The following is a 21,294-nucleotide window of genomic DNA, read 5'->3' on the forward strand; positions in this document are numbered from 1 at the left end:
AATGGAGGATTCATCCAGGTCGCTCAGAGGCACATTATCCCCCACAGCAGGACTGTCCACGAAAAAAAAAAAAAACAAAACAAACAAACGTGGGTCATCAAGTTCTGCCGTCAATAATTATTCATCCTCTAAACATGACGCTGGATTCAGGTGTTGTGGTACGGATGGACGACTGTTTGGCTTTAAACTGTGGAGGAGAAAAAGAACAGCATAACTATTTCTCATAGCTTAAAGAAACGTAAAGTTATTTTGAGAAATCCAAGAGTGAATTTGGAAAAAAATAATTACAAGTGATTTTCTTTCATTTTTTATTATTACGGACATTGGGACTGCTTCTGTTTTTCTCACCTGGATCTCACTAATGCTCCTCTCTAAGTCTCACTGGGATAAAACGATTTTGCTCTCAATGTAAAAATATAAAATAAAGGTTAAATAATGGATTAAAATGACCTGCAGGGTTAATCTGACAAACATTCTCATCAACACCGGCTTACATCCTGAAATCATTCATATGCATCCACTCGTCCATCTCTTGCATTTATAAGGTTTTTCTCTACCTTCATCCTGGTTCTTTTAATTGAACAGCCCTGAGGACAGATGACAATGAGTAATACTATTTCTTTAGTTTATTCTAGTTACAGTCACAATTAAAGTTTTAGCTGACTAAGCACACACACAGTTGGTCTGTGTGTCTCTATGTTTGGCAAGCACAGTTATCTTCTGGCGGGGCCCTCCTTTTGTACCATTAGGTGTCTGCTACGAATGTGATCCAGCCATATATGTGGAAGTGTATACAGAGACCGCACTAACCCTTTATTTATACAATTAAAAACACTCAAATGTAAAGAATTATTAGAATACAACCTTCTAAAAAACCATGTATAGAGCTCATCTGGAAAGTCGGACAATTTACCAAACAGATTTACCAGGAGAAAAAGTAGATATGAACTAAAAGGAACTTAGGTTTTTTTTTTTTTTTTTTTTTTTTTTACAAAACCCAGGTTTTAATCAGTTGCAAAAGAAAGATGGATCTCAATCAAAGGAGTCAGTCTGTGAAACACTATGGGTTGTACAATTAAAACTCCCAAGTCCATTCATGTATCTAAGGAAAATGTTAAATATTCATTGTTACACAAATATGCCACTGCGGAGTCGCAGATCACCTTTTGTTTATATACTGTATGTATTATTGTGCATTGATGTCTTGTAATTGATAAGACGGCTGCATCAGACGGCTTAAATGAACTGGAACTGTTAATGATTTTGTGTTGATAGGGGGCAGAAATTTAAAGTTATTACTTCTTTCTGCTCCTTTTCATTCATAAGTTAAATGCTGTCGTTGCATTTGCTTTTTAAATGAATGAAATAAACAATAAAGTGATATATCACAGGGCAGCCTAGCTCCACTCTGCTCGCTCAGTGACCTTGGCTTGAGGTCAAACAGTGCACACACCTTATGTGAGTGTTCAAACCAAAGTAACAGAGTGTCAGGGCCCACCAGAGACAAACATTAAAAAAATACAGGAATAAAAGAAATCTCTCTCTCATCCTACTTAAATAATAATTAGTTTGTTTTTTTGGTTTTTAATTTGGAAACGTGCTATTTGAAGTTTTATACACAAAAGCTGCCATTACGCTGTCATTATTATTATGACGTGACACGTGTCATTAGCATAAATCATTAACTGTTGTCTGTTACCCTAACCCTGACACCACTAGATTCCTTCACCTCACCCAAAAAATGCCAACATAGCTCCAAAGGTGTCATAATTTAGTGAGCGGCACTTAATGACAGCCTTAATGACACCGTATTCCTGTTAATGATGGATAGTAATGTCCGCCTTATGTATCAAACTTCAAGTAAAGTGTGACCAAAAATTGTCAGCAGAAAACCCATTAAAACTAACTTTAATCACTTTCAGTTGTCTTATTACAATTGACACCAGTTGAAATGTAAAATTTGTAGGACTGCTTTGTCTGCATCGCACCTGCATATATTAAATAATCATTTTTCCTCTAATTTGCCACGTCAGGAACTGAAACAAACTCTGTTCTCATGAAGTGCGATTCAAAATAGAAAAGTGGTTTGCCTCAAGACTAGAATTAAAACTGAATCAAAAATCTGTAATAATTTGCATCAATTCTTGTGTAAAATGATGTTTCAGTTTATGGATTGTCGGGTCTTTATGGTTTATTGTTCTTTATGGCTGCTCACCTCTCCATGCAGGCTGGGGGTCCTAATGTTTCCTCCTGACCACCTGTTTAAGGTGAAGCTCACTTTCTGCTGCCACGATCGGTAACTCGTTCTTCAGATGGTATGAGATAAGGTGGCTTATGCTTTCAAACAGCATGTCTTTGGTCCGTACCTTTATATAAAAACACAAAAGTATAGATGCGACGATGCTGACACACAGTGTTGTATCTACTGGATTTCTACGTACCACTCCCTCTGGGTCCACTAGCAGCAGGTGTTTAGGCAGACCACTGTGCATGCCAGTCAGCACATACTGTCCTGGGTTTGTGGTGCTCTCCCGGACAAGGAAGTCGCCATCTCTCACCAGAAGTTTCTCCGCATCCCGTCGGCTCATCCGACTGTGGTACCAGCTCTCCCCTCGGAGCTGCTCCTCGTTGGGGGCCACAGGAGCCCTACGTCGAGGAGGGCTCGGCCACTGGTTCTCTAAGACACGAAGGATTCCTCCAGATATACTGGAACCAGCAGCTCCACCGCTGGCCTCATGCAGCTTTAAGGCGTCCTCAAAGGGCCCTACAAAGATCAGTGATGGTTTAGACACTGGGACTAAAATGAACCTTCAATGTCTGGCTCTTCTGTGTGTGTCTCTGTTTCTATTCATTTGTGAGAACTCACTCATGTCAAAGAGGTCCTTTTTAGGACTTTCAGGTGCTCGGGCTCCTTTGGCTCCTCCAGCACCCTGAGCATGTAAATCCAGGTTTTCCAGACTTTGAGTGTTGACATACTGATGCTCCTCATAATCCTTGGTGTTTGGAGGATGTCCATCAGCGAAAAGGTAACCATCTGAAGTCAGACCTGAGCAAGAAAGGAGTCCATTAGAATCTGGACCATGAATCATTTCTGCCTCAACATTTAAAGATCCATTAAAGGTGAGATGTCTAGATTTAATATAAAAAAAACATAAAGCATGGTTTTTTTTGGGGTCTTTTTTTAATTCCAAAAATATTGTACTCTACCATTATCAATCCATTTATCTTATATCATGAACTCAGTGCATCATCTCACCCATAATTACTAACATCTTGTGTTGTACACAGTGTTGCCACAGTTACCTTGAAAAATGTAATCTGACTACTGATTACTTCTTTAAAAAGTAACTTAGTTACTTTACTGCTAACTTGATTCTAAAAGTAACTAAATTACAATACAAGTTTATTACCGGTAGTTACGATATTTGTGTTTAGCAAATAAAATACAACAGAGACTGTCTTTTGTGACCTGACATGTTTTGTCCGAGTATGTAACACGTGAGTGGTCCTGATGCTGAAAACGTGAGAAAAATGATATGTAAAAGTAATGCACAGTGACTTGGATGAGTAATTGTAATCTGATTACTGGTTTGGAAGTAGTAATGTGTTAGATCAGGGGTTCTCAACTGGTTTCACCCTGAGACCCACATTTTGCCACTGTCATTAATTTGCAACCCAATTCATCAGACCAAATTTAGTTTTTCAAAAATAAAAAAAAATAAAAAAAATCTTATGTATATTTTCCCGTGAAACATGCATTTCACAGCACACCTGTTTTTTGTTTTTTTTTTTATTGTTTTTTTCTGTTGCTCCTGTTTTTATTGCTTTCATGACTCAGTGTCCTTGGGTGTTTTGAAAGGTGCTTTTAAATAAAATGTGTTATTATTATTATTTGTCAAAGAAAAGTAAGTCCAACATGAGAGACTTTGAGTATTTATTTATTTTTGACCAGATGTCCGCGACCCACCCAGTATGGTCCGCGACCCACTTTTGGGTCCCGACCCAACAGTTGAGAATCACTGTGTTAGATTACTGAGTCACTCCTGACAAGAGTGCTCATATTACGCATCACAAAGTAAATAAGTTTACAGCATCTACAGTTGTACACAATAATAATTAAAAAAAAAAAAAAAAAAAGAGGTCATAGTGATAAATAAACTGCAGTTCTTCTTTGAGCCACAAGGTGTCTCACCTGAGTTGAAGGTGGCCTCAGTGTCCCAGTGGAGCTCATAGCACAGCTGACTGGGTGGATGAGAGGTTTGCTCTTTCCTGGCTGTTGAACCCATCTGCCAACACAAACCACACCCAAAATACTAACCACATTTCTATCTGAAGGTGATGGATGGACCACTTTCATCCCTGTTCCTCACATAATGCAGTTTTGGGGCACTCTAGCTGAAGCATGACTGAAGCTTCCAAGCAGAGGTGATGGTTCCTTCACCTGATTGATCTGTGTAATCATATCAGCCACCAGCAGATGTGCTGCTTCCACATCTGGGAGACAGTTATGATTATTTTTTGTGCTCCTGTGCCCCAAAGCCCAAGTAAACAACAAGAGGGAGCAACAAATCACATCAGCCATTATTCTTTCATGAACAAGGACAAAATGTTCAGCCCCAGCATTACTTTCAGTCGGTGTATGAAGGATCAGAAGTAGTTAGGAATAGATCTGTGTAAGGTTGTTTATGGAAGCTTGGATGTTACACAGTCATGTTTATTCAGTAGATGAGGATAAAAACACAAAGCTAAATGTTACTTGACGTTTTATACATAAGGCTGACATTACGCTGTCATAATAACGACATGACAGATGTCATTAGTATGAATAAGGTGTCATGAAGGTTGTCATTAAGTGTTGTTAGTTTCCCCTTACACTAAACCTACCCCTATCTAGGGCTGGGCCAAAAAAAAAAAAAAAATGTATTTAATCGATTTATCGAATTTGTAGATAAAAGATTTTCATTTTGCGAATTCAAGTTTTTTTAAAACAATTTTTAAATTTTTTTTTTTTTTTTACTTTTTTGCGTTCTGCCTTTGTGGGTTACATAGCGCGATGTGAGCCAGCCCTCTCTTTGTTTACATGTGTTTACCCTTTGAGTAGGCTATATGTGTGCCACAGGCATATTTTTTATTCACACTATGCTGAGATGCGAAGGGAAAAGTTTGTTATGTTTTTCATTTTAATGCTATACGTTAAAAAATATGTAGTTATCTGATTTCTTAATCAGAAAACTGAAGCTACTGTGAAGTTGCTGTTGCACTTTTGCTTAAACCTGGGTTAAAGCTTGAAATTGTTGAATGACAGAGCCTCGTTTACTTTTTATTTTGGGATTGTTCTATGCATTTTAACTCTTGAGAACAATCACAGCAATAAAGTTGGACTTTTGACAATATATGTGATGTCTGCAGTCATTTTAAAAAATCAAAGTTTTTTTTTTCAGACAAAATGGCCCAACCCTACCCCTACCTAACCCTAACCCTTCGTTTCCCTAAGCCCTAACATTAACCCCTAACCCTATCCCTACTAAATCCTTCATCCTCCAAAAACCAACATAGCTCCAAAGTGTCAATTTAGTGAAAGCTGTCATAATTTAGCAAACGACACTTACTGACAGCCTTCATGTCACCTTATTCATGCTAATGACAAACAATGAGAGCATAATGTCAGTATAAAACTCCTAGTAAAGTATTACCAATGTGTGTTTTTTTTTTTATATAAACCTGATTATTGCACTACTCACCTGAGTGGCGGTCTTGTTCTGTGGCTGGGTGTGCACGTGACCCAGAAGGGATCCACTGTGCCTAAGTCTGGAGTCCACCACTCCCCCAAGAGGAGGCTCCTTTCCTGGGATACTGTTGTAGTAGTCGTGCTCTGAGAAGTCCTCATCGTCTCCCCACACGGGTTCCTCTGCCCTGACAGACCTGCAAAGATACTGAACATTAACTGACATCTTGGACTAAAAATAGACTGTAGGAATGTTGCAAACTTGAAACTCTACAAGACTCTTTCAGGTCATATAGAATTATTACAGATAAGTAATATTATCAGCAGATATTAGCCCAACGATGTGATATAAATTCTAGCAATATTGAAAAAAACATTATGTGCTGTAGTTTGGGACAACATATTAAAAAGGAATATTTATTTTTATTTATTTATTCAGTTGATTTCCGACAAACATTCCTTTATTTTTTCTTGTACATGCCGAAAAAGGAGACGAGAGAAGCAGTTTGCTTATCTAAGTCCCGTCCCCTGTTTTGAACACAGAAAACATATGGGACTTGAGTTGAAAAAGTATTGTTATTTTGCACAGATGATGATTATTTATTTGTAGAATACATCCAGTGTTATTTCATTGGAGATATAAGTGACCTAAAATTAGGTTGACACGTGGGAGGCTCTGTGTGTATATATATATATATATATATATATATATATAGGTTAATATCGGAAATTTAGTGTTGGACAATTTAGTGTCGAACGTCCCTAATAATTAGATAATTCAGTGATACAACACATCCCAACCAATGTGTCTGATGTATCATCTCAGCCTTATCTTATACACTGGGGAACCTGTTAAAGGTTTAACAGTAACTGTGCATCAACGTTTGTCTTGACCTTTTAATGGTTCTTCACAAAGTCACAATGACACAATAACTTTTTATTTAACAAATTACAAAATTATTGGAAAAAAGGAAGAAATGTCCTTGTAAAGTAATTGCTGAATGTTTCCATTCAACCCTTAATCTTTTAATGGTTTCATATGCATCACGTGCACTGCAAGGATTGTAATCATCAGGTGTAGTGAGCAAAAAGCAAACAGCTTCACTCAGCTTCTACAAAGATTTATAGAAGGTAATGCGCATTTGATTATTATTTATGAGAAATAAGTCAGTGTGTTCGTGTGGTTTGACAAAGTAATTATATACAATCCCTTGTGGAGTATTTTGTTTGCAGTTTTCTGTAGAACTTTATCTAATACTTGGTACAAAAGCCTTTGTTGGTAATGACGGTGTTAAGACACACCCTGTATAGAGAAACTGGTTAAATGCATTGCTTAGGTGTGATTTTGGCCCATTTATTCACACAAACAATCTTGAAATTTGAATGTTCCACGGTTCTCTTCTATGAACTCTGATCTTTAGTTCTTTCCATTTTTAATTGGATTTAAGTCAGGTGATTGGCTGGCAGCGGATTCTTATCAAGAATATCTTGGTTTATTTTTCCTCAATTATATGGAGTTTGCCAGTACCGTATGGTGAAAAATAGCTCCACACCATGATGATACATTCTTTTTTGGGGGGGGTGCAGTGTCATTTATCCTCCAAACATGATGCACATATTATGGCATACAAAGAGTTACATTTTGGCATCATCTAACCAGACTCTGTATATTCTCCCAGTATTTTACAGGCTTGTCCGACATTCAGACGTTAACCAATGTCATCAGCATGTTTTGAGCTAGCACTTTGCTTGTACCCATCATGAGATGTTTCTTGTGTCACGCGTTTGCAATGAGTCACCTTCTTATAGACCAGCAGTTGGGACTGAACCAGCTGATATGAATTTGCACTGACGAGGGGGAGGGTTGCTTTTTAATTACTGGTTGATATCAGCTGGTGTCTTGGCTTTCCATGCTTTTTTTTTTTGTTTTTTTTTACACTCACTTATCTTCTACAGCAGCGATTCTCAACCGGTGAGTCGAGACCCAAAAGTGGGTCGCGGACAGCTGGTCAAAAATAAATAAATACTTAACGTCTCCCATGTTGGACTTGTCTTTTATTTTGAAAGAAACCTTTGTTTGACAGGCATGCTGTAAAAATGCATGTTGCACAGGAAAATATATTAATGTTCAAAAAAAGATTATATATGTGTGTTTTCAACAGCTATTTTACATTTGGTTGGTTGAATTCTAAAAAAAAAAGTGGGTCATGATTTAATGACTGTGACAAAATGTGGGACCCAAGGTGAGACCGGTTGAGAACCCCTGTTCTACAGCATATTGTATCATCTTCATTGACTGTCATAATTGAGTTTGACATCACTAACCAAGAGAGTTGTTACTATTTTTGTTATTCATAATATTATGTTTGAAATGCTAAAAACGTTCCAATGAAAAGGAAATAAGATTCTCTGATGGATTTATGCTTATCAAATGACATCTCCACATCCGAAAGAGATCTATTTTATTCAACTGGTGTCTTCCTGCCTCCGACAGGAAGGAAAACATTCATTTGAAACCAGAACAGGAAAAACCTCCAGCCTCAGGTCCATCCGTTTATAGTGTAACATTTATGGATGTACAAAAATACAACTTATATATATATATATATATTAAAATATTCCATAAAAAACTACACAGTTACATAATTGTTCACCCCCTTAACAGTTTTTCTGTTCCTCAAAATGTATATATATATATATATATATATATTTAACTTTGTAAATGCACTTTGAGCTGCATTTTACTGTATGAAAAGCGATTTTTATGAATAAAGACTTATTTGATTAATCCTTCACTGTTTTTACGCTGTGACAGAACAAAACATTGATTGGCTTTTCCAACAAAATAAAACCTCATTTATTCTGTATTTTACACGTTCACTTTTAGGATAAAATGTTCTATTTTCTTGTATAATATACAATTAAATATTATGACTAGGGATATTTGATATTATCTTAATGCCGACACGCCAATAGTGTCCAACACTTGATTTATGACTGATTAACTTTGACGGATATATACATTGACCTTTCGCCTCAACCTCATTATAGGTCACATTATTAAATCTCCGTTGAGTTGAAACATTTTAATGTGATGAATGTTAAAGCTGGGTGTCTCCTGGCCTCTCTGAGCTATACACCTGAATCAGATGAGTAATCAAGGTGGAGAGGGAGGAAGGAGGTCATTCCAAAATGAAACATTTGACTGTCCAAAAAAAACCCTAATTCAACTTCAGCAATGGAAAAACTGCAATATTTATTTTCAACATTTTGGTGGAAAAACGATACCTTTGTGAACCAATATCATATTTTATGGCAAATATCAGCTGATAATATTATCCATGTAATTGTGACTATGTCAGAGGGGATTAGATTGGTGGTGGTGCTTGGTGATAAAAATCACTATGGATCCTATTGGTTTCACTTTTTGTAATTAAATTTAACTGATAAATGTTCCTAGTGTTTTAAGCTTGTTTTTTACTTCAGCTTTACTTGTTTTACTTTACCTCTCCATCAATGCCATGGCTTTCGGAGGACTGTGAAGATATTGTTTAAACTGGAGCTCAAAGGCTTGGCCGATGGTACTGATGACACCCTGCGCTAAGCCATCGGAACACTCCAGAATGTGACACGCTGAAGACAATAGATACAAATGAGTTCAATCAAACAATAGTTTCTTTTATGAAATGCAATATTCCATTGTTATTCTTACTGAGCAAGACAAACCTCTTTGATTCACTGGGTCTTTGGCCACATACGCTACATAGTCAGGTGTGTCCTGCATTACAGTGTGGAAAGGGAAAATGCATATTTATTGGTACAGTGATTTTTACATCATAAAATTGCAAATCAATATACTAGAGTTGACTCGGACACATGGTGGGAAAAATGAAGGAATGCTGCACTTACTGTATCTCCACCCGAGGCAAAGGAAATGGACTGCATGGGGTGGTGTGCGATCACCTAAAAAAAAGTACATTTAAGACATTCGTAATCCAAAAGTGACAACACTAACAAATTCACTGCAACCTGTCGTGTTGTTGGGATGATGAGAGATAGACCATCAATGGAGATGTTTACTGCAATGGCCATGCCTGCAAAGCGCAGGTTACTCTTCCCCATGACTGACTGGAGAGCTTTGTTAATTGCCTTCACAGGGAAAGAATAGTGACACATGTTCAACTGTAATGTAACTGTATATATACAGTACAAATGAATTCAAAGAACAGGATTAGGTTTTGGTCTTCTTTTACCTTTTTCCTCCATGCACCCTTTCCTCCAGGCACTGCCTCACACAGCCTGTTGATGGCTTCCCTGGGTAGGAAAATAAAAAAAAAAAAAACATTGTCAGTTAGAATAAAGATGGTCAAACACTTCTGATCAATGTCAAACTGTTTATTGCAATTTTAGGCATGTAAAGAAAATGAATGGCAGGTTTATGCATCTGACTGAGCCACCTCAACCATTGCCTACAATTCATGTTCTTAAATGAAAATTAGTCTGAGAAATTCTAAATTAACAAACAAATACAGTATGTGTGCTCAACACATACAGTTACAGATTCACCAACAGGAAGCAAACCAAGCTCCTTCCTGCTATGATACCCAAATGCTAACTGTGCTGCTAATGATACAAGAACACCATAAGCGGTAACCCATCTCAACCCATGTACCCAACTTTCAAAAACGCACAGTCCAAAATCACTAACAAATCAGAAGTGCTTCCTAATCTGATTGAGAGAATCAGATTAGATCTCCATTATATATTTGTGCTATGTGATGGAAAAACAAGCTTTTCTGTCTCGGAATGTTAAATGAGGTTAGAAGAAATTCAACAGTAACCACAACAGATTCCTTTTGACTGTAACTCTAGGAAAAAGCAGACCAATAGACATGTGAAGCATCTTTCCCCGTCAGAGTTATCCTTAACGTGTCTGGAGCTGGAGCTCGTACAGTGCCAGGGGACAACAGGGTCAGCAGTCAAGAGCCAGCTTCCCCTATCAAGTGGCTTGTAAATATTTAAAAAGCAGCATCCCAGTCCTCATTTGAAGGACAGGTCCTCTCAGGGTTTTTTTTTTTTTTTTTGCTAAACACAACAATGATAAAATGAGTCATGCTGATGAGAGGACATATATGGGAGGAGCAAGAGAAAGGAACGCTGTTGTTTTGTTTTTTTACCACAGTTTTTTAGTCAATCACTGCATTGCTATAAGGACTGAAGGATGTTTTTCAGGTTCGGCACCACCCATTTCTCAATTTATTTGTGAAATTACATAAATTGAGCTATGAGCTATTCTACTTTTCTATCTTTTCCACCTTGTACATATTTATTACTTTTTAAATTATTATAATTATTGTTACTATACTTTTCTCTTTATTTGTTTTTTTTTTGTGGCATCCAGTGTGGTGAGCAAAGTAGAAATATTTCATTGTGCAGGGAAACGTGTTTCTTTACTGTGCACATGACAATAAACACTTTGAATCTTGAATCTTTGCATCTTGAATTCTTACAAGCACAACTTAGGCTATTGAAGGTCAATCATTTGCAAAACTGATTTTTTGAAAGAATTGAGCGGCTCATACTTACTGTATCATTAATAATGGAAATAGACATTTCTTCCAGGTCCTCAAAGTGTGAGTGATCATGGTAGTAGGGTTGGAGTCAATTACAATTGTAATTTTAAAAATCTGTTGCTGTCGTAATTGTAATTCAATTGTAATTGTGTGTCGATAATTGATTTTGTTATTGTATTTGCCATGAAAATTCAATAGAAATTGTCAATAATTTAACACAACTGGGTACCCATGGTACAGTTCTACACATATGCAGTTAAAATATCAATCAATCAATCATTCTTTATTTCTTAAAAAAAAAAAAACATGAACAATAACAATCTTAAAATGAATAAATAATTAGTTTAGAGGTAATTTGAAAAGATGGGTCTTGAGCCTTTTCTTAAAAACATGAATGTTCTCCGTGTCTGCGTGTCCCGACGGTAAGGATTACTAAGAGGCCAGCGCCGAAGGACCACAGGGCCTGGGAAGGTTCATATGGTAAAAGTAGTTCTGAGAGGTAAGTAGGCCCAAGACCATTAAGACACTTTAAAACCAGTAAGAGAACCTTAAAATTGATCCTGAAACACATGGGGAGCCAATGCAGCAATTTTAGAACGGGTGTAATGTGTCTCCGCCTCCTGGTCTTCGTCAGGACTTGTGCTGCTGAATTCTGTAATAATTGTAAACATGAAATACTCTTTTTGGAAAGACTGGAAAGCAGGGCATTACAGTAGTCAATTCGACTAGTGATAATAGCATGCATTAGCGTCTCCTGGTTAAGAGAGAATGGGCGGACTCTGGCTATGTTCTTGAAATGATAAAAACCTTCAGTTTTGTCCTGATTGAGCTGGAGAAGGTTTTCTGCCATCCAAGATTTGATATTTAATATACAGTTAAAAAGAGCATCCATTGGACTGATGTCATCCGGACACACAGAGATATACAGCTGTATATTGTCAGCGTAAGTGTGGAAGTTCACTCCGTGCCTCCTGATGACGTCACCAAGAGGGAGCATATACAGATTAAATAAAACAGGGCCTAAAATTGATCCCTGAGGCACACCACATGTTATTTTATGAAAAAATATCCAAAATATGTTCCATATGAAGCTTTCTCACATTTTACCATTTAAAAAGATACATAAATCTATACTGATACAAATAAGGCTCAGACGCCCACACCAGAAATATTAAAACCTATATTTTCATTGATTAGGAAGCCAAACAAGGTAACCAATAGATAGGAAAGAAACTAGTAGATACATATTTGTTTTTAGTGTATTTTTCAGCTGATTTAAGACCCGTTATAAGAGATTTCAACAGAAAGCTATCAAGAGGATGGTTAACTTGTATAAGGTTATTTGAATCAGGCTCAGAAATTGTGATTAACTGTAACAGATTTTTAGGAATTGAGAACGTAATTGTAATGGACTTTCTGAGGATAAAAAAATAATTGTGATTTAATTGTAATTGGAAAAAATGCTGGTCTCTTTAATCACAATTGAATTGTAATTGAACATGGGTAATTGAAAATGTAATTGTAACTAAAAATGTAATTTACCCCAACCCTGCATGGTACCACAATCACGATCACTGATTCAGATAAATTACAATACCTGGCAAAGAAGATATTTGGTGCTTGGTGGATGTTTGGCCTTTGTGAGTATTTTAGTTGATACTAAAACTGTTTTGGTTTGAGGGGAAAATGTTGGAGGAATCAGTTTTTTTTTTTTTTTTATGCAGTGTGCAAAGGTAAAGTGGGGTAGCACTACATGGGAATGGACTGAGATGTAGTGGCATATTCACTACAAGTGAGCTACGAGATGAAAATCAACAACAACAGATTGGTTCTTCCTAAAAACTGAGAGTGAAGTCATGAACCTAAATCATGCCTGAAACATGTTTTTCCTCTCTGTAATAGCTAAGCTTCCAATCAGCCATATGTTGATAAAAGCAGGAGCAGCCTGCATTGCTCCTCCTTTCACGAATGTTTTGTTTTGCTGCTTTGTTTGGAGCATCTCCTCCTCCTCCTCCTCCTCCGAGAAGTTACAGCCGCAGACATTATCCAGCAGGGTGCGTTCAGGGAGACCACTGCAGCTTTCCATCGTCATTAGCGAGCATCATCAATAATAGATCTCCCTTTCTATCCCTCCATCTCTGTTGCACTTAAACCATGCAGCACGCTGGGCTCAGATTACTGACGATCAATAGAGAGAGAGATGGGGAGCTGGGTGAGAATGGGGTAGTGTGTACTTATTCCATGAGGTGGAGGTTGGCTAAGAAGTCAGCTTTTATAACAATAACATCACATGTAGGGCCATAAAAACACAAGGCAGCAGACATACTGAGACCCCGAGGTGTAGTTTTACACACAAACTCATTATTCCTTGTCGTGCTACTGAACACAAATAAAGGAGTTTATTGTATAAGAGGGATGCAGGGATTTGCTGTGTGGTTTGTTAGTGGACAGAGCTGAATTTTTACATTCCAACTCCCTAGAAGTTGTGAATTAGGATGCGATAATTATTAGCACATAACCTCAACATGCATTTATCAAAGTTGTAAAGGAAAACTGTCACTTTGTTTTTCAGGGATTGATCACAACTGAACAATCTTGATACACTGTTGAATAATAAAGCAGACATACACAGTTTTATGGATGTGGGATTGAGCTTTGCTTCATCTGCCACCAGAAATCTTGAGTTATATTCTACTCATCTATAGTCACCAGTAAACAAGGCTTACCTTGTCACCTGAGTCCGTGTATTGAAGTCCAAGGAGCGCATTGACTTTAATACCTCGATACAGCCCATGTACTAAAAAGAAAACACACGAAAACCATTGTATTAATCATTTTGTCTACATTGGACAGATGAATAAAATTACCCATATTGGCATTTTGGAGATGATGTAGTCGGGTTGTGTGAGCCGCTAAAATATCAGCATGAAACTCGTCCTTCATTGAATGAATACATTTGATTTCTACTGGTCAAGGTACTGTCAAGTAATGAGCTAGAACACGTGTCAAACTCAAGGCCCGGAGGCCAAATCCGGCCCTTCACGGCATCCAATTCGACCCACAGGAGAAAGTGAAAATGAACCATTGTAAATTCAGCTGTAAATTGTTGTTGAAAGAACCCGAAGGTTTTCCAAAATCCTGCAATTTTTCCTCAAATTATTCTACAAAATCTCCCCAAATTAGATAAAAATTAATCAAAAAATCAATCAATCAAAGGACATTTAAGTATCTGTCACTTATTGCTTATATATTAATGGTGCCTTCCATACTTCATGTCTAATTTATAACGGGAAGTTCAAACTTGGTAACATTAATGTTGAAATTGTTAGTTTTCCAGCCTAAAACCTGCGGCCCACTGGTGATCCAACTGCTCCATATTTGGCCCCTGAACTAAAATGAGTTTGACATCCCTGAGCTAGATCGTCTTGTAAAAAGACAACTAAAGCCCCAACCAATGGGGATTTACCACCTTAATGGAGGACATGTAAAGTACTAATGGCGTCTTAACAGGATTATCAGCAACAATAGCTCCAAATCATGACCAAACTGCAGCCTTCTCACTCTCTGGGAAATCAAAGGGTGTGAGTGTATTGTGTGTCATTATGGTGTTTATTTACATATATAGGGATACAAAAAAGGGCAAATGTATTGATCATTCAGCTGCAGTTAATACAGACAAGTATGTCATATATAAATTGTTAGCTTCTCGAAAACTTAATAATATTCAACAACATTTGTATCATACATGTTCTTAGGCAAAAGTAAATACACAGTCTTGTTCAGCGTATTTTTCCATGAAGGGTTCCAGACAAAAAGCACATGCACACCAGAAACAGAGGAGGGAGAGAGAGGAGCGCCTCGGAGCCTAATGAGCCTAACAAGATTTGGGGATAAGGGAAGTCTTCCATCAGGAAATTGTTCCTCTTTTTTTTCTTCTCCTCTTTCTACCAATGCCTCCATTGTTGCTTACTCTGGTCTTTCACATGCCCTCCTCTATCACTCTATCAGCACACAGCACGGACCCTGGCTTTATAAGACACATTTTTCAGTGCTGTAGTGAGATAAGTGTTTTTATGCCTGTGGTTGATTTTTTAAAGTACAATAACAGTTTATTGATCTAAAAATACACCAAACTCCAAGGTTATTATCTCCCAGATAATATCAGGAAATCATATTTGTTCACGAGTTGTATTTCTAATAATAAAGTTAATAGTCAATGCAGCAAAAATAGTTTTTAAACACCAAAAAAAATAATAATAATAATAATTCAAGAAAATGTCTAATATTATTATGGATAATTTGTGGTGGAATGCAACCAGACAGCACAAACACAAATAAATCATATTTGTTTCGATCTATTGCTGCCATGAAGAAAAAAAGTGATGCAAAAATAATTCAAAACCCCCAAAAAATGCATTTCTTGTTCAAAAACTTTTGCCACAACTGTATAATGTTATGTTCTACACACTAACTTTAAATGTTATACATAAACAAACATAACTGAACAATGATAGCACTCATGTCTTTTTTTATGTTCATTAGTTCCAGTCATGTTTGTTTTATACAATGTAAAAACTGATGACAAATCAATCCGCAAGCGATTGACATAATAATACCAACTGCAGATATAAGAGATTTGAAGGTAAACGATCCCAGAATGTGGAAGATGTAGTGCAGCATTAGGCCGCCTATCAGATCCTGTTTTAAATCAGTTATATAAATAAAGAAGCATGCAGAAAAAGTTTAAAAGCATAAAGTCTCATACGTAGTGTGTCTTCTGTGAGGTTGAGTCAATCTGTGTGTGAAGGCGATAGGCTGATCACCATGCTGTGCAGAAATGGCAGAGCGCAGCAGGATCTTCTGTTACTCTGACACTAATAGATGCAGGGCGCATACCTCCCTGCATATGTTTACCAATGAACTGCACATACAGGCTCAAAAAGCATAAACATTCCTATTATCAGTGCACACTTAAATGGTAAAAGGGCTCAACCTTATATCAACTACAATCACTTTGATTAGAGTAAAGCACATGTTTTGAGTTTTGAAAAGATCGTTGCTATCAAGTGCTTTTTTATCAACAACATGTGGACCTGTTCCATACCGGTTTAACCGTACTCTTCCTCATCACATGAAGCAAATGATTGTGACAGAGCATAATTGAATATAGGAATGAATGGTGGCTGTATAATGCCATTAAACAGTGTGCTTTAGGCACAGGCAGGTCTAATCAAGAGCTATGTCATTAGTTTGGTGAGTAGGAGGAGGAGAGCTGAAAGCTAGAGGTGAACAGTCCTTTGGGGTTTTAAGGAGGCTTGTTATCTATAATGAACAAAAAACACCCAAACAGATCTATTGTAATATTCTATGGAATCTTTTTCATGTCTTCTCATGATAGGGTAACCAAAAATCAAGTTCTGGATTCCCTTGATAATCTATACCACAAAGAGTTTCTGTGTATCAGATACATTTTTTTAAACGTTAAAACAGAAATGACCATAGTGTGTCATTATTAGTGGGATCCTATATACTATAGTCAAAGGTCACACACTGTTGGTGAATCACAATCTTTAGATATAGTGTTTATACTGCAGTAACTCTTAATTTATCATTCTAGACCACAGAGCATATGAACTACCCTGGCCCAAACACCCAACCAGCCTTCTATCTATAGATTAAATTATGTATTCCCCAACCCACACTGCATGAACAGCATAACAAAGTGCCTGGGCGTGAGGTGTCCTTTTGTTTCCCACCCAGATGGAGACATCTTTAAGTGTGGCCATTACTAATCTGTGATGATCTTGCTCCTGCAAAGAAACAGCTATTGTACATCACGTCAGGTTACTTTTAAAGCTTTTTAAATCTCCTTCTTGCTCTGACTTACCCTGACGATATAAGATGCTCCTTGTCCTACGATCTTCTTGTCTGAGTGCAGCCAGCCTTGAGAGGGTTTGTGGATGAAGCTTCCCTGCTGGGTAAAGTCCTCTCCCCCTGGCCACATGCCTTCTACCCTTGTCCTGCGATTCATTCCAGATCTGGAGCTGCTAGAGCCTCCATGGCTCACCATGACCTCTGGAGCTCCAAATGCATTCCCCCCTGGACTGGCAGAGCTTGATGCTGCTGCTACAGCTCGCTGCCCCCGGATGGCCTGTAGAGAACATGGGGTGATACATACAGGGTCACAGGAGTTAAGCACAGCTGCTAGGCTGGCCACCGGGCCACTGGCTGTGGTCACACCACGGTGAGTAGATGGCGAGGAAGACACAGAGGACTGGGAAGGAGCCCCTGCTGCCTTGCCGGAATCCTTGCTGGAGCCAGAGCTAGAGCTGGAGTTTGATGGGCTGCGGCTGAGCAGGGAGTTGGAGAATTTCCACTGAGGCATCTTTGGAATGAGCATGCAGAAAGTTGTTGTGCCCTCTTGTTCTCCATCCATACAAGGAGAGTCAGCCAGGGCTGCAGCCCCAGCAGAGGCAGACGACCTGGCATTGGGATCCAGAGGAGGCAAAGGAGGTAGAGGAAGGCTTGGGGTGCTGGAGGGGACCATGGAAGTGGCCACAACTCTGCCGCTCATGGCTAAGCTCTGCATCAGGTCGTCGGAAGAAGTCACAGACTCATTGCGAAAGCGATCATACTTTGGCTTAAGGAGCATGCCCGGAGTAGTCGCCTGAAGCAGTAACTGAGAGGGGGATAACTGTCAGAGGATGGAGGAAAAAGGAAAGGAGAAGGGGAATGGGAAAGGGGGAGAGGTGTGAAGGAAGAGGAGAAGACTGCAGAGAATCTTCTGGTAGAATCCTATGTCCTTGTTGAAGCCAGGAGGATAGAATCTGGTCCTCTCCTGTTAACAGGATCGTACACACACTGTCCCACACTCATGTCGCTTCTCTCTCTGTCTGAGCCTGAGCCACCCTGCATGATTTTTACTGCCTCTGGCAGGCTCATCCCCCTTCTCCCTCATTCTCTCTCTCTCTCTCTCTCTCTCTGCATGATGTCATTGGTAAATGGCCCTACCCTGCCCTGCCCTGCTGCTCTCAGACCGTATTAGCTAAAACACATCTGACTAAACGCCACCCCTCATCAAACCTACAGTATATGCTTTGATAAAAATGACAACTATGTGGTCTTTCAGTGTATAACTCTATTGATCTATGTGTGCGTGTGGTTGTTTATTGTAGTATTTGAGATGACTTTTATGTTAAAATAACCAAAACTATTTAGAACATAAATCAGACATTTTAAGCAGCGAATTGATTGCCAAGAATTTAAATGGGGCGTCTAATTAGTTGAAGTGTGTTTTCAATACATTTCCATTTGAAAAACGACCTCCTTGGATTATATGACAACACATGCTGAAAACCAGCCTATCCCATCTGCCTGAATTCTCTTCACATCTTCCCTCCCATCTGCCTCCCAAGAGCACAATCAGCCATCTCAGCATTTTCCTGTTAGCCCCTCACTGGCACTCTGTGATACGCCTCTGGCTCTTTCTCTCTGTGTCAATTTTCATCCATCTATGTCCCTCAGAGATGTATGGATTTATCTTTCACAAAATGATCACCAACAAAATACCCTAAGGATCCCTAGTGTGAAGGATATGGTTATGACGCTCTTACAAGCTCAGAGTATAAAACCTTTGAGGGCTTCTGGTCCTCATCTTAGGCTACTTTGTGATGGCTTGTTTTTCTGTTTTGTATGAAATGCTGTTTGATCACAGATGTGATATCAGTAAAAGCAAACAGTTAAACTCTAGTAGTCACATTTGGAGTACATGAACTCAATGTTTTGTTTTTTTAGTATGCAGGTACTACTTGTGGGTTTTTACAAGTAATGTTTTTAAGTCTGCTGGTACTACTATAACACAAGTAGATGATTTTGCTTTATTATAAGTACTCGTGCACCAAAAACCTATCCATCCATTTATTTTCTGGCCAGCTTGATCTTTTTTAGGGTCGTGGGAGTCTAATGGTGTCTACAGAAATCTTAGCAGCTCAGATTGTGTGAGGCAGTTTTGTTGGATACAGTCAAAATTATGCACAGAAATGTTGAAAGACGTCAAAGTTTTGATTAAAAATAAACTGAAGAACTCATTATTAATCTTTCAGAACTTGAAATACAACACTGACCAGATTTGACAAACTATGCACACATCCAGTAGATGTCAAAGACATTTTACCACACTGTGTAATTCACAATGTATATGGTCTTACCTTGAAGGTAAATCCTGTAAAACAAGTTGAAAACCCTGGCCAGTGAAATTCCAGCAAACTTTATCAGCAGAACCACATCATCATTGTGCCTGTGCTTACTTACTATTCAAAATGCAGTGAGTGTAATACTGCCTCCCAACCTTCATCCACACATCAAATCCTCTTGTGTGTTTTTTTAGCACAAGTGGTTACTGATAAACCAGTAAAATCGATGTTTGTTGACAGATGAACCAAGTCTAACCTAGGTCAGTATGTTCTGTCCTCTTTTTCAGCCAAATAATCGGACTGAAAGAAAAATACATTTGAATACCTCAATTACTGTGTTATACTTAAGTCAAAGACACATTGTGGATGCAATGTGATAATAGTGTTCAATCTGCCCTGATAATAGTATGTTTTTATTTACATGTCCATTAAAGCTAGTATATTTTTTTACTCTCAGAAAAGAAAACAGTCCTCAGCTTTGTTCCCTTACTTTGGTACTTGAAGGTACAAGTGGAACAATGCATGCTGTGAATAAACCACCACTGATTAGTAGCAATTACCCTGACAACAGTTATTACAACCTTACATAACACTTCAGCACAGAATATGTACTGTTAGTTAAAAAGTAAACACAGGTTCAATCCTAGTAATTATTAACAGAAACAAAACAGGATATATTTGTGCAAAAAAAGGCAACAGTCCATATATGGGCTTCTTAAAGAGCTCTTTTTTGTATTTGTGTGTGATAGGTTGTAACTTTATAGTGACATAAATATGCAAAAAATGAATGACTGTTGCACATTGGGATTTTCTTAAGGGATGCAAGAAATTCTATAATGTATTACTGAAAAAGCATCATGAACCAAAAGCATCAATTGCGGCATTAAACTCTCCTACCAATGTATGGAAAAAAGACATTAATGAAGCAAGATGAGACGTTACAGGGTAAAAACCGGAGCCCGACTGATTAATCAGTGCGGCCAATTAATCAGGCCGATTTTAGCTTTCGCTGAATATTCCACATTGGTTAATAGCTCAGCTGATTCATCGGTCATGCTATAATATGTAACTGATGTATTCACTTTTTTGATTCATAGAAATTCTGTGGCTCTGTGCTTTCTGCATTATAAGCTACCACTTTTATATCATCAGAAATGATTACAAATTACAACACTGGGAGAAATGCACAAGTTCATTGTTTACAGTCACAATTTGCCTATTTTTGATTCATCCATTTATTTTTCAATATTTTTGTACATTGTAGTCCGTAAATACAGTTTGGATTGCCTTTTCTTATTTACAATGTTACTATTTAAAGTTCATTATTTTAATATGTCGGCTATTGACCGAAATATCGGTTATTGGCAAATACATAAAATATTGGCTTTTTAAAACCTCCAAAAATTTCTTTTTTGGCACAAAAAAAATTATAATAATATCACTTTAGTAAAATCTATAAGAAAACATTAGTTACATTATCATCTAAACAAAGATAATAAAGGTCCGGGACTAGGTTGAGCGTTGCATTGAAAAAATATATTTAAAAATGTATTATTAGAAGGTTTTTCATTTTTCCAAAAACATTGAACCAAAAAATATAAAAATAAATAAATAAATAAGCAGAACATTCTCAAAAATATCAGCTAAAGATCTGTGATGCGAGCAAGTTACTTTTACAAAGTCGGAAACTTAGTATCATATCTGGGACAAACCCGTGTTCCAAAAATGAAAAAAAAAAAAAAAAAAAAAAAAAAAAAAGTCGCAGTCGTGGCTTTCCTTTCTCAGCCAGTATTAAAAATTATTA

At 37.7% G+C, this 21,294-nt stretch overlaps 1 protein-coding gene across 3 annotated transcripts; it reads right to left on the bottom strand.

Moving 5' to 3' along the window:
• Window positions 1–55: 55 nt before the first annotated feature.
• Window positions 56–19,608, bottom strand: shc2 (SHC (Src homology 2 domain containing) transforming protein 2). 3 transcript variants are annotated; one of them, XM_028443553.1, is made up of 14 exons: window positions 19,506–19,608; window positions 17,186–17,992; window positions 14,025–14,095; window positions 9,979–10,039; window positions 9,755–9,874; window positions 9,635–9,688; window positions 9,452–9,503; window positions 9,232–9,358; window positions 5,742–5,922; window positions 4,193–4,286; window positions 2,867–3,046; window positions 2,442–2,764; window positions 2,216–2,366; window positions 56–187 (listed from the first exon to the last, which is right to left on the bottom strand). In XM_028443553.1, the coding sequence occupies exons 2-13, from the start codon at window positions 17,948–17,950 to the stop codon at window positions 2,238–2,240; spliced, it is 2,157 nt and encodes a 718-aa protein (XP_028299354.1). In that variant the 5' UTR covers window positions 17,951–17,992; window positions 19,506–19,608; the 3' UTR covers window positions 56–187; window positions 2,216–2,237. The 3 variants fall into 3 exon arrangements, with proteins under 3 accessions (XP_028299354.1, XP_028299355.1, XP_028299353.1); XM_028443554.1 differs by having other exon boundaries at window positions 62–187; window positions 17,186–17,449; window positions 19,506–19,604; XM_028443552.1 differs by lacking the exons at window positions 56–187; window positions 19,506–19,608 and adding an exon at window positions 563–587 and having other exon boundaries at window positions 17,186–18,202.
• Window positions 19,609–21,294: the final 1,686 nt, after the last annotated feature.

Source organism: Gouania willdenowi, chromosome 4 (genome assembly GCF_900634775.1).
Source record: "Gouania willdenowi chromosome 4, fGouWil2.1, whole genome shotgun sequence".
In the NCBI taxonomy this organism is placed as follows: Eukaryota; Metazoa; Chordata; class Actinopteri; order Blenniiformes; family Gobiesocidae; genus Gouania; species Gouania willdenowi.